At 45.2% G+C, this 14,208-nt stretch overlaps 1 protein-coding gene and 1 long non-coding RNA gene across 5 annotated transcripts in view; one reads left to right on the top strand and one right to left on the bottom strand.

Moving 5' to 3' along the window:
* The window catches only part of MKNK1 (MAPK interacting serine/threonine kinase 1), an 87,165-nt gene that overhangs the window by 33,324 nt on the left and 39,633 nt on the right, over positions 1-14,208 (bottom strand). For all 4 annotated transcript variants that reach the window (XM_063939512.1, XM_063939515.1, XM_063939514.1 and 1 more), the window contains exons 2-5: positions 7,431-7,532; positions 5,934-6,031; positions 4,318-4,397; positions 3,709-3,782 (exon numbers count right to left, since the gene is read on the bottom strand). In XM_063939512.1, coding sequence (XP_063795582.1) covers positions 3,709-3,782; positions 4,318-4,397; positions 5,934-6,031; positions 7,431-7,532 — 354 coding nt within the window. The remainder of the gene's footprint in view (positions 1-3,708; positions 3,783-4,317; positions 4,398-5,933; positions 6,032-7,430; positions 7,533-14,208) is intronic.
* On the top strand, positions 7,527-13,394 carry LOC134957536 (uncharacterized). Its single transcript, XR_010186645.1, has 2 exons — positions 7,527-7,886; positions 12,741-13,394. It is a non-coding gene; the product is annotated as an uncharacterized LOC134957536 (long non-coding RNA).

The raw sequence follows: 14,208 nt of genomic DNA, 5'->3' as shown, positions 1-14,208 counted from the left end.
AACCGCTTAGAAATTACTAGTTTCTTATCTGGGGAACCCCACGCTTCTTCACACAATTCATTTAACTCATCAGATGGGGGAAAAGTCACTGGCTGCTTTTTCTCCCCAAACATAATACCCTTTTTTGTGGTAACCGGGTTAATGTCAGAAATGTGCAACACATTTTTCATTGCCGTAATCATGCATCGGATGGCCCTAGTGGATTGTATATTTGTCTCATCCTCGTCGACACTGGAGTCAGACTCCGTGTCGACATCTGTGTCTGCCATCTGAGGTAGCGGGCGTTTTTGAGCCCCTGACGGCCTCTGAGATGCCTGGGCAGGCGCGGGCTGAGATGCCGGCTGTCCCAAAGCTGCGTCATCGAACCTTTTATGTAAGGAGTTGACACTGTCTGTTAATACCTTCCACATATCCATCCACTCAGGTGTCGGCCCCGCAGGGGGCGACACTTATCGGCACCTGCTCCGCCTCCACGTAAGCGTCCTCATCAAACATGTCGACACAGCCGTACCGACACACCGCACACACACAGTGAATGCTCTGACTGAGGACAGGACCCCACAAAGTCCTTTGGGGAGACAGAGAGAGAGTATGCCAGCACACACCACAGCGCTATATAATCAGGGATTTACACTAACAAAAGCGATTTTCCCTACAGCTGCTTTTATATATAGTTTTGCACCTAAATTTAGTGCCCCCCCTCTCTTTTTTACCCTTGATGTCTGGAAACTGCAGGGGAGAGCCTGGGGAGCTGTCTTCCAGCGGAGCTGTGAAGAGAAAATGGCGCCGGTGTGCTGAGGAAGATAGCCCCGCCCCCTTCTCGGCGGACTTCTCCCGCTTTTTTATCTGTATAATGGCGGGGGATTATGCACATATACAGCTTAAAAGCTGTATTATGTGTCAATTCGCCATGTAAGGTACTCTAATTGCTGCCCAGGGTGCCCCACCCAGCGCCCTGCACCCATCAGTGACCGGAGTGTGTGGTGTGCATAGGGAGCAATGGCGCACAGCTGCAGTGCTGTGCGCTACCTTAATGAAGACCGAAGTCATCAGCCGCCGATTTCCTCCGGTTTCTTCCGTCTTCTGGCTCTGCAAGGGGGACGGCGGCGCGGCTCCGGGAACGGACGATCGAGGTCGGGCCCGGTGTTCGATCCCTCTGGAGCTAATGGTGTCCAGTAGCCTAGAAGCACAAGCTAGCTGCAAGCAGGTAGATTTGCTTCTCTCCCCTAAGTCCCACGTAGCAGTGAGTCTGTTGCCAGATCTCACTGAAAATAAAAAACCTAAAATACTTTTCTTTCTAGGAAGCTCAGGAGAGCCCCTAGAGTGCATCCAGCTCTGGCCGGGCACAGATTCTAACTGAGGTCTGGAGGAGGGGCATAGAGGGAGTAGCCAGTGCACACCAGATATAGTACCTAATCTTTTCTTTAGAGTGCCCAGTCTCCTGCGGAGCCCGTCTGTTCCCCATGGTCCTTACGGAGTACCCAGCATCCACTAGGACGTCAGAGAAAGTATAATTATAAGTGCTCTGAGAAAATTAATAAATTAGTTTATGGTTGGAAGACAAAGACAAAGATATCACTCCTCTTTAATCACTCTATAAAATCGTTAGCATGTACACCTCAAAGATTTCACTGATGAAGTCACTCAAAACCTGCAGGGGGTGCTATAAGTTTTCCTACATAGAGGCTGAAATGCTACGCCTGGATTTGTATCTAATATTATTGCAGTTTTAAAATTCAGGATCAGAGCAGTCGAGAACCAGCGGCTTGCAAAATCTGCCCCGTAAACCTTATTTAAGGAAAAGGAACAATATAGAATCACCCAGAGGATTGGGTGAATAAGCTGCTGTATTTGCCCTAAGCTGCTGTATTTGCCCATCTCAGTACAAAGGGCTTAACGACGGAAGTGACATTCTCGTGGTTATTCTATAGTCACAATTTAGTAAAGCAAAATAAATAGTTCATCTTATAGAAGCTTTCTGGACTCCTTTGTCTAAACCAGAAAGGCTTGATAAGCATTTAGTAGATTGATTTTCTGTTGCTGCATCTGCGACATTGTCAGAGCTAGCACTTTATCTGACAGTTCTGCAAAGCTTTGATCTACTTTGTTTAATAGCAGGAATTCACCATTCCCCTTGCTCTCCCTCCTTTACCCTCTCATGGCCATTTATGGTTCTCTTTCACAGTGTTCATTATAACGCTGAACAACACTTATTTTGTTGCCACTCACACTAAGTGATTTTGGGGTAACTTTGTGGTGCAGATTCCGAATAGAACATTGGTTTTGTTAGGTTGGCTCTAAGTTTTTAGATACACAAATCAGTAACAAAGTAGCAACAACATAAAGCGCTCAGCCGCCAAATGTCATTTGACAGGGGCTGATCACTTATATACGGATTGGGAATAATATAGAATGATCGCAGAGCGAACAACTAGAATATCTGTACGTCTCGCCTTCTAGAATGTTCCAGATAAATTCCCATAGGCACGTTAAGGCTAAGTTCCCTATTAATAGGGGTATCCATTATCTCAAGAACTAGAGCCATTTAGAAAAAAATACGACTCATTTTTCAGTCCAGCAGCCCCAACATACCCTAAACGGTTCAGATATTCTTAGCAACTAAAAAAAAGTTTTTTGTTGAACTGTGTAATAGTTAAAAATCAATGTATAGAGTGACCATGTGGGATATTCAATTTGCCCGCAACGATTGCGGGTGTAATGTGACGCCGCCAGGGGCTAATTAGCCCCGATAAGCCGGCGCGTGCCGCGGCTTATCAGGGATTTTGCTTCGCCTGCCGCAAAATGCCCGACAACAGCGCTATTTCACCCGAAAACACACAGGTTTCACTGAACCTGTGTGTTTATGGGTGTAACTGCACTCGTTACCGGCCGAGCTAAATAAATAGCCCGACCGCAGCACCCAAAAGAACTGGGGTTTTTACTCCCAATGTCTCTTCGGGGCAAACTGAATATCCCCCCCCCATGTATTTTATAACTAATTGTAATGTAATTGTAGGGGTGGGGGAAGGTTAGCATTAGGCTGCGGGAAGGGAGGGTCACGGCACACAAGCACTTTTTCACATGGCAGCTAGACCCTTTGCCTGGTTATTCCCCCGAGGAAGGTTATTCACCGAAAACGGCTGTTAGGGAGTTTTCCAGTGTTACATTACCATCTTGATGCGATGAGTATATGCCTTTGTCGTTTTATGCTGATGTCGATGTGACTATTCTATGATTGAAGTACAGTTTGGAGTAAAACTTGTCTTGAAAACTACGCAGAGTGCTGGTTCTGTCTTAAACCTCACCCCGAGTGTTTGGCATGTGACTCTATTATTCATTATTTAACCGGACACCTGCTTTTTTTTTTTTTATATATATATATATATATATATATATATATATATATATATATATATATATATATATATATAGATAGATATATATATATATATATATATATAGATATATAGATATATATATATATATAGATATAGATATATATATAGATATATATATATAGATATATAGATATATATATATCTATCACAGGTTGGGTCAAGTTAGGGGGAGAGTGAATACATGAATCTGCTCACTGTCAGTGGGACTAGAATAAGTGTCCAGGTAAAGTAGTACACATTTCTGGCTAACGCAGTTATCATGGCAGTGTGCCCCAAACCAGCAGTTATGTTCTATAGTTCTCAGACTTACCTCCTCGTAACTTTTCAAACACCAGATAGAAACGGGCGTCATCTTCACAGAACTCAATCAGCTCCAAAATATTCCTAAGAAAAGAAAGCAAATTAACCTACACCAAAGTAAAGAGGAGGCTGTAGACTGTGTGCTTGTGTGAACTATGGTACTGTAGGGTTAGGGTTCCTCCTGCCTCCGTCTGTAGTTTTAGGAGTTCCTTTTCTGATTCAGATAGGTTCCTGCCTAGGTACAGTACACCTGACCTAAGAGGATTCACACTCAGAAAATATACTATATATAATCCTATCCCCACCTGTCTTTTCTCTGCACAATGGTTCATTAAAAGGGGATCTTTCGATTTCATAGACAACGCTCTTCCCATACCAATTTTACCAAAAAAAAGAGGAGACTCTGTATAAAAGTCCAGAATTAGAATAAAGGGAAATCACGTTTCTGGCAGCCGCTTTATGACCCAGTCTTCTTAGTAACCTGATGTCCAGCAAAAGGGCTACCCCCCATAAACAGCACTGTACAGAACTAGTCTTCTATAAATGATACAAAATGATTTTGACAACCACACAGAAGAACGGGCACAAATCACTAATTGCTTTTGCCATGTGCTATTACTTGTTGCCTTGACACTGGTAGAGAGTTTCAACTTCTCGAAAGACTCGGCTGCGGCTGTGCCCGGCCTTCTTCTCCACTATCTGCAGGCAAAGGGAAACAACAAGTGAGATTTTCCAAGCAATGCCACCATATGAAAGCACAATCACCAGCTTCGACGGACATCAGCCCTCTTTCATGCCTCTCACACAGAAGAGCAGTTGAATCAATCACCAAGCTGAAGAGGTTGTGAATGTCTGTGCGGTGGTAACCCCAAAGTAATGTACTGATGCGTTTCACTGAGGAATAACCTACCATGTCATCATATTAAGTTCTCACAATGAAACGCGTTGGAAATTCTACTTTGCAGCTACCACTAGACTGGTCTTTAAAACATTCTCAGCTTACCAATCACTCAGACCTTGGCCTGAAGGGAAAGGAACACTAACACAGGAATCCAAAGTGGATCTTCCAGTTAAGACAGGCGACCAACCACAAGGTTGATCAGGTAGCACCTTCTTTCTACTGGAGTACACTTTCCCCTTCAATAAGAGACACAGGGGCAGATGTATTAAGCCTGGAGAAGTAATAAAGTAGTGATGAGTGTAAGGTGATAACACACCAGCCAATCAGCTCCTTTCATTTTTAAACCCGTAACGATTGGCTGAAGTGTTATCACCTTCCACTTATCCAGGCTTAATACATTTTGCCCCTCACTTCCATGAAGGCTGACCGTTCTGCAAGGGTTAATAAAATAACTGACCTCTGTTGAAGTATTACTAGACATGTTGACAACTCTACACTACACCCCGGATATGTCAGGTTACCATTAGTGAAAACCGATGGGAAAGAAAACAGTAATACTTTTGTGGGACCTCATTAGTTTGTTGAATAAAAAAGAAAAAGAAAAAAAAGCTACTTGTAGAATGCAGCTGTTGTGATTCAGTAACTGATAACCACAAGATGGCATCCCTATTACTGAACCGCAAAACCAGCGATTAGCAATGTGCAGCTCAGCCAATCCGCCTCCGTGGTGTACAAATCAATTAAGAATATAAATTCAAACAGCGTAGATGTATTAACCTGGAGAAGGAAGTGATAAACCAGTGATAAAGCAGTGTTAAGTGCAAGGTGATTATGCACCAGCCAATCAGCTGCTAACTGCAGCCAATCAGCTGCTAACTGTTAATTTACATATGGGAGCTGATTGGCTGGTGTGTTTATCACCTTGCATTTATCACTGGTTTATCACTTCCTTATGCCTTCTCCCGGTTAATACATCTGCAAATGACGGAGCCAATCTGTCTTAGTACAGTGCACCACACGAAACACATTTACCTTAAAAATAGGACAGCAGCACGAGTCCCAGCACCTACCACCTATATTAGACTAAAACTTACTGGCAAGAGTCAGACCAAACCATCTGTGCAAGGGGGGGTGGGGTGTGTGCGAGTGTTAATCGCAGTTGTCTGCCTTTCATGTCCAACATTGATGGGAAAATCAATATTACAGGAGTGAGACGAGGGCAGGCACACAAACTCTAGATGGCTGGACTTTCCACACCTGTCAATGTATGTTTGTATGAAAAAAAAAAAAAAAGAAAGAAGTCCCGGAAACGTTCTACTGTAATGCTAAGTCACCTTAACAGCGTAATCTTTTCCGTTATGCAAGCTGACACATCCTTGAACTTTGGCGTAGGCCCCCTCTCCAAGCAGCTCGTCAGTCAGCCGGTACAAGTCTGCAAAACACAAACACACAATGAGGGACATCTAAGAAGCTAGAACACACAGGAAATTGTGGGAAAGTTACAGTGGCATATTTAATCTCCTTTGCTGCAATCCTTGTGTGTGATGCTTCCAAAGTGATGTAATAAAAAAAAAAAAATTTTTTTTTTACTGTATTTAGAGGGAGAAAAAATAAAAATGTTGGAGTGCACTACTGCACAAACTCCAGTCTTCCTGTCCTCCGGGGAGGCTTCATGTCCTGTCCCAAGATGGCCACCGAGATCACTACTGAGCATGTGCAGGGGCCACATTAGGACTGTGTGAGACTTGGTGTAATGGGCCCTACACACAGAAAGATTTAAGTTCTCGTTCATTAATGAACGAGAACTCGTTCATATTGTTCAGTGTGTATGCACCAACAATGATCGATGCGCTGCCCCGCGCTCGTTCATCATTGGTGCCAGGTCGCTTATGCATGCAGGCCAATATGGACAATCTCGTCCATATTAGCATGCACTGCTATGGAGCCGGGTGACGAAACTTTACTCCCACCGCCACCGGGTCACCCGCCGGCCATCAGGCAGCTCGGCGGCGGGTCGCTGAGTGTGTAGGGCCCATTAGAGCATCACAGACGAGGACACATCTTTCACTTAGCTCCAAAGAGACCTGCGGTTACCTGCAGTGCACAATGATTTCAGTGTTCCTGCACCACTATCTACGTACACTCAAAGGCTAGTGAACTGTATTGACACCCTGCTCTGTCCCATGAGAAACAGTGTGTAACAGTGAGTACGGTTGTAACTGCTATCTTTCGATAAGCCAACATCAGTGATTAAGTAACGGAGCTGGTCAGAGTTTGAGTCATCTGCTGGTCTGTGCTTATATAATTCTGCAAGTATCAGCAGCTGCACACACATCATGTCCAACAATAATCTTTACTAATGAAGGTTATGGCTATAGGACAGGAAGCTAGGCACCCTGGGTGCCACCCTCAGGGACTGGTGATTACAGGCAGACTTGTATTGTAGATTCCCTCTAGTTATAAGTCAGTCACACTCAACGGTTTATTAGACTGGACTGAAGAACGCAAAACATCCGATCTCTCATCCCGGAGAACATTATCTCCCTGGCTGAAGCAATGGAATCCATGGCTCAGGATATTAAATGGTTGGGGGGGTATAAACTCCATATTTGTATATCAGGGCCATGTACTGCATCAGACTTGCGGGGGCTTTACTGTTCTCTTTACATATGATTAGCTGCCAGGGAAAGTAAACCAGTAATAGATTAGAAGTCTACATGATGCAATCATATCCATGACAAACTGTTTACAGCCTCACTCTAAAGTAAACAGTACGTGACTTTCTTCCTCATCACAGCACAAGTGGAATCTGTGTTTAGTTATAGATTGACCTGCAAATTTCCCAGTGAAGGCCTCTGCCGCTCTCGTCCTTCGCTTTTTCTTTTTCCTTTTCCCTGCGTCATCTATCGGGATGTGCTGACTGCTGACCATTTCTGTTCCAAAATAAAGATTACAACAGTAAGAAAGCAGCCCTACCACATGACACCACAAGGTGGCACTACACACGCAAGCCATAAGGGGTGTCTGAGACAAGCTTGCTGGATCTGGTACCCCTTCACCATGCTGCTTAATAAACAGAGGTCATGCACGCAGTCGGCACATGAAATGCTACAAACCAAAGAATTATTTTTATCCTCCTGAGGATGACTGAATATGAACCACATAGTAAGAGAGTGACAGTAGTACTCCCTGCTGACAATGCTGCATGGACACAACGGAGCACTCCATCGGCACAACCTGCTGAAATGATATAGACAAAGGTCTTGGATATGACCAGACTCCGGACGGTAAGTCATCTGAGCTGTGAAGGGTACAGTTCAGTATCATGAAGGAGTACCGCATTCTGTACCCTTACACGTTTGTCACCTGGTTGCGGCAGACGATGAGGATGCAATGCACACAGTACATTACACTGAATGCAGCACTGACACTTCTCTGTACAGAACACAAGGTAATACAGATAACTGTAATGGGTGACTGCGCCGTAGGAAGCTTAGGACAATTATTAATAGATGTACAGTAGAAAGTCATGATGTGGCCACAAACATTAGACGGATGTCTCCATGTCTCAATTCACCAAGTACAACAATACAACTCTTACAACATACAGGAGTAGATCTCAGTCTCAAGCCTGCGATCCTCTTGCATCACAATACATGCTATTACCAACAGTTTTCTAACCCTAATAAAAGCATGTACACATGTGCAGGACTGGTACCTACTCACCAGCGTTAGTACTGTTTGCTGTACTGGCTGCTACACTTACTTGTGCTCACTGCAAGTGCATGCATCAGGGTCAAAAGAGTGACCTCCATTTACTCCACACTCCTTGTTTGCCCTATCCTTTTCTCGTCCCCTGCTCCCACCTCTATCCTTCTCCCCTAGTCTCCCCACTGTCATTCACCTCTACCCTACCTTGGGCGCAATCGTCCACCACTCTGCCCTGCTCCCTCCCTCTTCTCCCTACCTCACCTCATATCCCTCTGTACCAACCTTTACTCCCTCCATGCTCAACTGTTGCAGTGTCCCTTCCGAGCCAAGGAGCCAGCACCCTCACTACACCCTCTGTATCCCCGTCTTCTAAATCTCTCTCACCTCATTGCTATAGCAACCCTGATAATCTCATTCACATCACTCCCTCAGACTCTCTCCCTCTCTCCTATGCCAGATCTGTCTGTAATAAACTGATCCCCACCCATGACCTTTTCATCTCAAATTCCTTGCATCTCCTAGTCATCACCGAAAACTTGAATTACCCCCTCTGACACAGTTTCTCCTGCTGCTCTCTATGCAGGGGGTCTCACTTTAAACCCCCTCGACCTGGGGGTCGCCATGGTGTTGGGCTCCTACTACCCTCTAGCTACTCGTACCAACTCATACCACCAGAACCATCCCTTACATTCTCTACATTTAAGGTCCATGACATATGCCTCTTCCAACCTGTTCATCTTTGAGTGGCTGTCACTTACCGCACCCCATTCCTGGCATGCCCTCCAAATTCCTTGACAACTTTGCTTTCTGGCTTCCTCACTTCCTCTCTTCTGACATTACCTCCATTATCCTGGGTGATTACAACATCCCTATCGATAACCCCACAAAATCACCTACCTCTAAACTCCTTAACCTCACCTCTTCTCTTGGTCTCTCTCAGTGGACCTCCTCCCCCTCCCATGTGAGTGGAAGTTCACTGGATCTGGTCTTCACTCACCGCTGTGATCTTTCTGATTTCTCCAACTCCCTGTTCCCCCTCCCTGACCATCACCTGCTCACTTTTAACACATCTCTATCTGCTTCTCCATCTTTACCACCTAAGACTACCATCACTAAGCGTAACATTGAGGCTACTGACACCACTTCCCTATCTTCCCTGTTTTACTCACTGCTCTCTCCTATTCTCTCTTTCCTGCCCTGAACAAGCTACTTCCCTGTACAATGCATCCCTTACCTCTGCTCTTGACTGTCACCCACCAACCACTATTCACCCTCGCAGATCGACACCTCAACCCTGGCACACCAAATATCTGCAAAAATGCTCACGTACCGCTGAGCGACAGTGGAGGAAATCGCACAATAAGGCCGACTTCCTACACTACAAATTTATTCTCTCATCCTACTTTGCTGCCCTTACCCTCTCTAAACAATCTTACTTCAAATACCTCATCTCCTCCCAATCCTCAAACCCCAGGTGCCTCTTTGCCACTATCAACTCGCTCCTCTGTCCACCCCCGCCTCAACTCCCCTCTTCACTTTCTGCTCTTGACTTTGCCATCTACTGCACATCCAAAATTGACTCCATTCGTCAGGACATAACATCCCCCTGAGCAACCCCCCCCCCCCCCCCCCTCTCTGACATCTTTCTTCCCTGTATCTGGAAAGAAAGTCATGGTCCTTACCCCCTCCACCTCCCCACTTGACTCTATACCCTCCCACCTTCTCCGCTTCCTCACTTCTTCTGCCTGTTCCCATCTTGTCCATCTGCTCAATCTCTCACTCTCATCAGGCACTGTACCTTCTGCCTTCAAGCATGCACTTGTCTCCCCTATTCTTAAAAAACCTATCCTTGATCCAACCAATCTCTCTTCTCCCTTTTGCCTTCAAACTCCTTGAACATATCGTCTACAACTGCCAGACTGTCTCTTTCTTCCCACTCACTGCTTGACCCTTTCCAGTCTGGTTTCCGTCCTCAGCACTCCACTGAAACTGCCCTCACGAAAGTCTGCAATTACCTCCTTGCTGCTAAATCAAGTGGCCACTACTCTCTGCTTATTCTCCTTGACCTTTCTGCTGCTTTTGTCACTGTCTGTAGACCACCCTCTCCTCCTGAAAATCCTTTACTCCCTTGGTTTGTGTGATACTGCTCTCTCCTGGCTGTCCTCCTACCTTTCTGACCGTTCCTTCTCTGTCTCCTCTCATGACTCCACCTCCCCCCACTTCCTCTACCAGTAGGTGTCCCCCAAGGTTCTGTTCTTGGACCTCTCCTTTTCTTTCTACACATCCTCATTAGGTGAGCTCATTAGCTCTTTAGACTTAAAATGTAATCTCTACACTGATGATTCTCAAATCTACCTTTCCCCTGCTCTCCTCACTTGTATCTCCAACTGTCTCTCTGCTATCTCCTCCTGGATGTCCCAGCGCTTTCCTAAACATGTCTAAGACTGAGCTGATCATCTTCCCTCCCTCCCGCATAACCTTACCTCCCACAATTTCATTATCCATTGATGGCACAACTATCTCCTCTAGCCCCCAAGTGCGATGTCTTGGAGTAATCCTCTACTCCTTCCTTTCCTTCAAACCACACATTCAGTACCTCTCAAAAATCTGCCATTTCCATCTCAAAAACATCTCCAGGATCAGACCCTTTCTCACCCAGGATGCCACCAAGACCCTCATCCACTCACTGGTCATCTCCAGATTGGACTACTGCGCAGGTTCTCAAACTCGGCCCTCAGGACCCCACACAGTTCATGTTTTGCAGGTCACCTGTAGATTTTTAAAATGTGACAGTTGGTGATACACAGTGCAGCTGGTAGGCGACATGGAAAACGTGAACCGCGTGGGGTCCTGAGGACAGAGTTTGAGAACCACTGGACTACTGCAATCTCCTATCTGGCCTCCCTCAAAAATGCCTCTCTCCACTTCAATCTATTTTCAATGCTGCTGCCCGTCTCATCTTCCTCAAACGTACTACATCCACATCCCCTCTCTTGCAGGACCTTCACTGGCTACCCTTCCCATTCAGAATCCAATTCAAGCTTCTCACACTCACCTACAAAGCCCTCACCCACTCTTACATCTCTGACCTTACCTCTCTTTACATTCCCACCCGTCCTCTTCGCTCTGCTAATGCACGCCGTCTCTCCTGCCAACTGATTACCTCCTCCCATTCCTGCTTACAAGATTTTGCACGTGCTGCTCCCTATCTCTGGAATGCTCTACCTCTCCCCATCCGACTCACCACAAAACTTCAAACGGGCTCTCAAGACCCACTTCTTCACCAAACCCAGCCAACTCTCCTCCTAACCCTCTTGTCTATGCTCGCCGTCTACCCCTTCTGTGTCACTCCGGTCTGTTAGCCGCTCACCTTTTAGATTGTAAGCTCGCAAGAGCTTCTTTCCTCATGTGCCTTTCCTTACTTACACTATCTTATACTCCCTTTGATGGCACCTAACCCCGGGCTTTCTATACTTGTCCTATATTGTCTTGTACTATAAGTGCTGTTTTCTTGTTTGCTCATTTGATGATGATGGAGGAGGAGGGAGGAGGGAGACGACGACGATAATAAATACTACTACTACTTGTACCCTGCCCCCAGGGGCAAGGGCTGACTAAATACTGCATGCCAAATCTGTTCTCATTAAATGTGCATTGTCACTGTCGGAATGCTGCACCAGCGGACATAGACCCTAAGGCTGGGTACACACTTTCCGATGTCAATGACATTGTGCAAGATCCGCAGGTTCAGACGATACATCACATGCACATCAGCAAGTGTGTACCCAGCCTAAGGTAGATGGACACTTTGATAAATTCATCTCTACATAAAAGAAGAAAAAACCTTTAAAAAGAAAAAATCAAAAATGGTTAAGTTTTGGCAAAGGAGTAGTAGAGACAGGTCTCTTGGTTTAGTCCTAGGTGGTAGTGCCAGTCAGAGGATGTCCTGGAGATACCCTGTCTAGCATACTATCAGTAGGTATAAAGAGACTAGGAGTATTTACTGCATGGGATAAAACTACAGGGAACACGATGGTAATGGTATATGAATAGTACTGATGTATGTGGGAAGGTACGACGGACATGCATGTACAGGTGTTAAGGTGCATACACACGGTGAGATTTTGGCTATGTGTGATTTTGACCAAGTGCCAATTTTTTACTATACTTTGTACTCTATAGTCAAAACTGACTTGCCTGCACAGTCTATATAACCTCGTGATGCCGACCCCGCATCGGTATCGCAAGGTGGCTAACACCTTGTGATTTGCACTAACTTTCCTTGCGATTTCCACTATATAGTCAAAATCGCAAGGATAATTCTCACCTTGTGTACACACCTTAAGCTACACAGAACATTTTTACCTAGTAGAGTTTAAAAAAAAAAAAAAAAGTGATTGAAGTTGAAAAGCAGCATTTTCTGCCAACAGATACTAAACTCGAGTGTGACATCAGCTTGAGCAGAACAGACAACGCAAACTGTAACAGCACTGTATTTACTACAGAAGGAGAGGGGAAGGGGCCACAGTAAAGTTGCAAGGACATTCATAAAAAGGAGGAAGATAAAAGTACATTTACAGAGAAGTCCTAACTGAACTCTCAAACCAGAAAGCGGAGAAATCAATGGGGCCAGATGGGCTACATCCAAAGATACTAAAAAAGCTCACAGGGGTCTTGGTAGCACCATTAACAGAATTATACAACCAGTTGCTAGCTACAGGAGTAATTCCAGAGCATTGAAAAAGATCAAATGTAATCCCACTACACAAAAGTGGAATTAAGGAAGAGGCAAGCAACTGCCGACCAGTGAGCCTAACATCACTAGTAGAGAAAATAATGGAAAGAATTAAAAGAAAGATGCAGACTCTCTCAAATCTAGCAATTTTCAAGATACCAAACAGCATGGATTTATGGCTTTACTGGGGGTTAGATCATGCCAAACAAATATTGACTTTTGAGACTGGGTGACTAAAGTAATAGCTCAAGTGGGGGAAGAGGGGCATAGATGTAACTTATCTAGACTTAGTAAGGCTTTTGACACTGTCCCCCATCGCAGACTGCTAAATAAACTGGAAATCTTGGGATTGGATTCTATGATGGTTGAATAAATAAGAACTTGGTTGTAGGATAAAAAACAGAGTTGTAGTAAATGGGAGCACAGTCACAGAAGCGGAAAGGTTACCAGTGGAGTACCCCAAGGATCTGTACTTGGACTTGTGCTTTTTAAAATCTTTCTTGGAGACATTGCAAAAGGTACTGAAGGAAAAGTATGCCTTTTTGCAGATAACACAAAATGTATGCAACAGGGTAGACACACCGGGAAGGATAAATCAAATGATTCATGATCTAACATGTTTAGTCTGGAGCAGAGAAGGGAAAGGGGGGACATGATAGAAACATTCAAATATATCAAGGGTTTTAACAATGTACAGGAGGGAAACATTCCTCAAAGTAAGAGAAGCAATAGAACACGAGGACAAGCACTGAAACTGGAGGGAGGGAGGTTCAGGGGACATTTGAGGTAAAGTTACTTCACAGAAAGGGTAGTGGATAAGTGCAACAGCTTCCCGTCAGAGGTGGTAGAGGCTAAGGGGCCCTAGGTAAGATATTTGCACCCAAGATAGCATCGAAGGTGGGTACACACTGGAAGATATATCTGCAGATCAATTGATCTGCAGATATATCTATGGACGGATCTAGCAGTGTGTTGAGCATACACACTGCCCGATCCGTTGGGGACGTCCGTCCGATCCGTTGGGGACTTGGGACTGACGTCAGCTCAGCTGGCAATCACCGCCGGCCGCCGCATGTGTACGGGCGGTCGGCCAACCGCTGTACACACACAGCGACACGCCAATATATCGGTAGATATATTGGCCGTCGGCTGTGCTGCGGGGC

Source organism: Pseudophryne corroboree, chromosome 9, assembly GCF_028390025.1.
Source record: "Pseudophryne corroboree isolate aPseCor3 chromosome 9, aPseCor3.hap2, whole genome shotgun sequence".
Classification (NCBI taxonomy): domain Eukaryota; kingdom Metazoa; phylum Chordata; class Amphibia; order Anura; family Myobatrachidae; genus Pseudophryne; species Pseudophryne corroboree.
The sequence above is the reverse complement of the archived record's forward strand: the minus strand, read 5'-3'. Positions and strand labels throughout refer to the sequence as shown.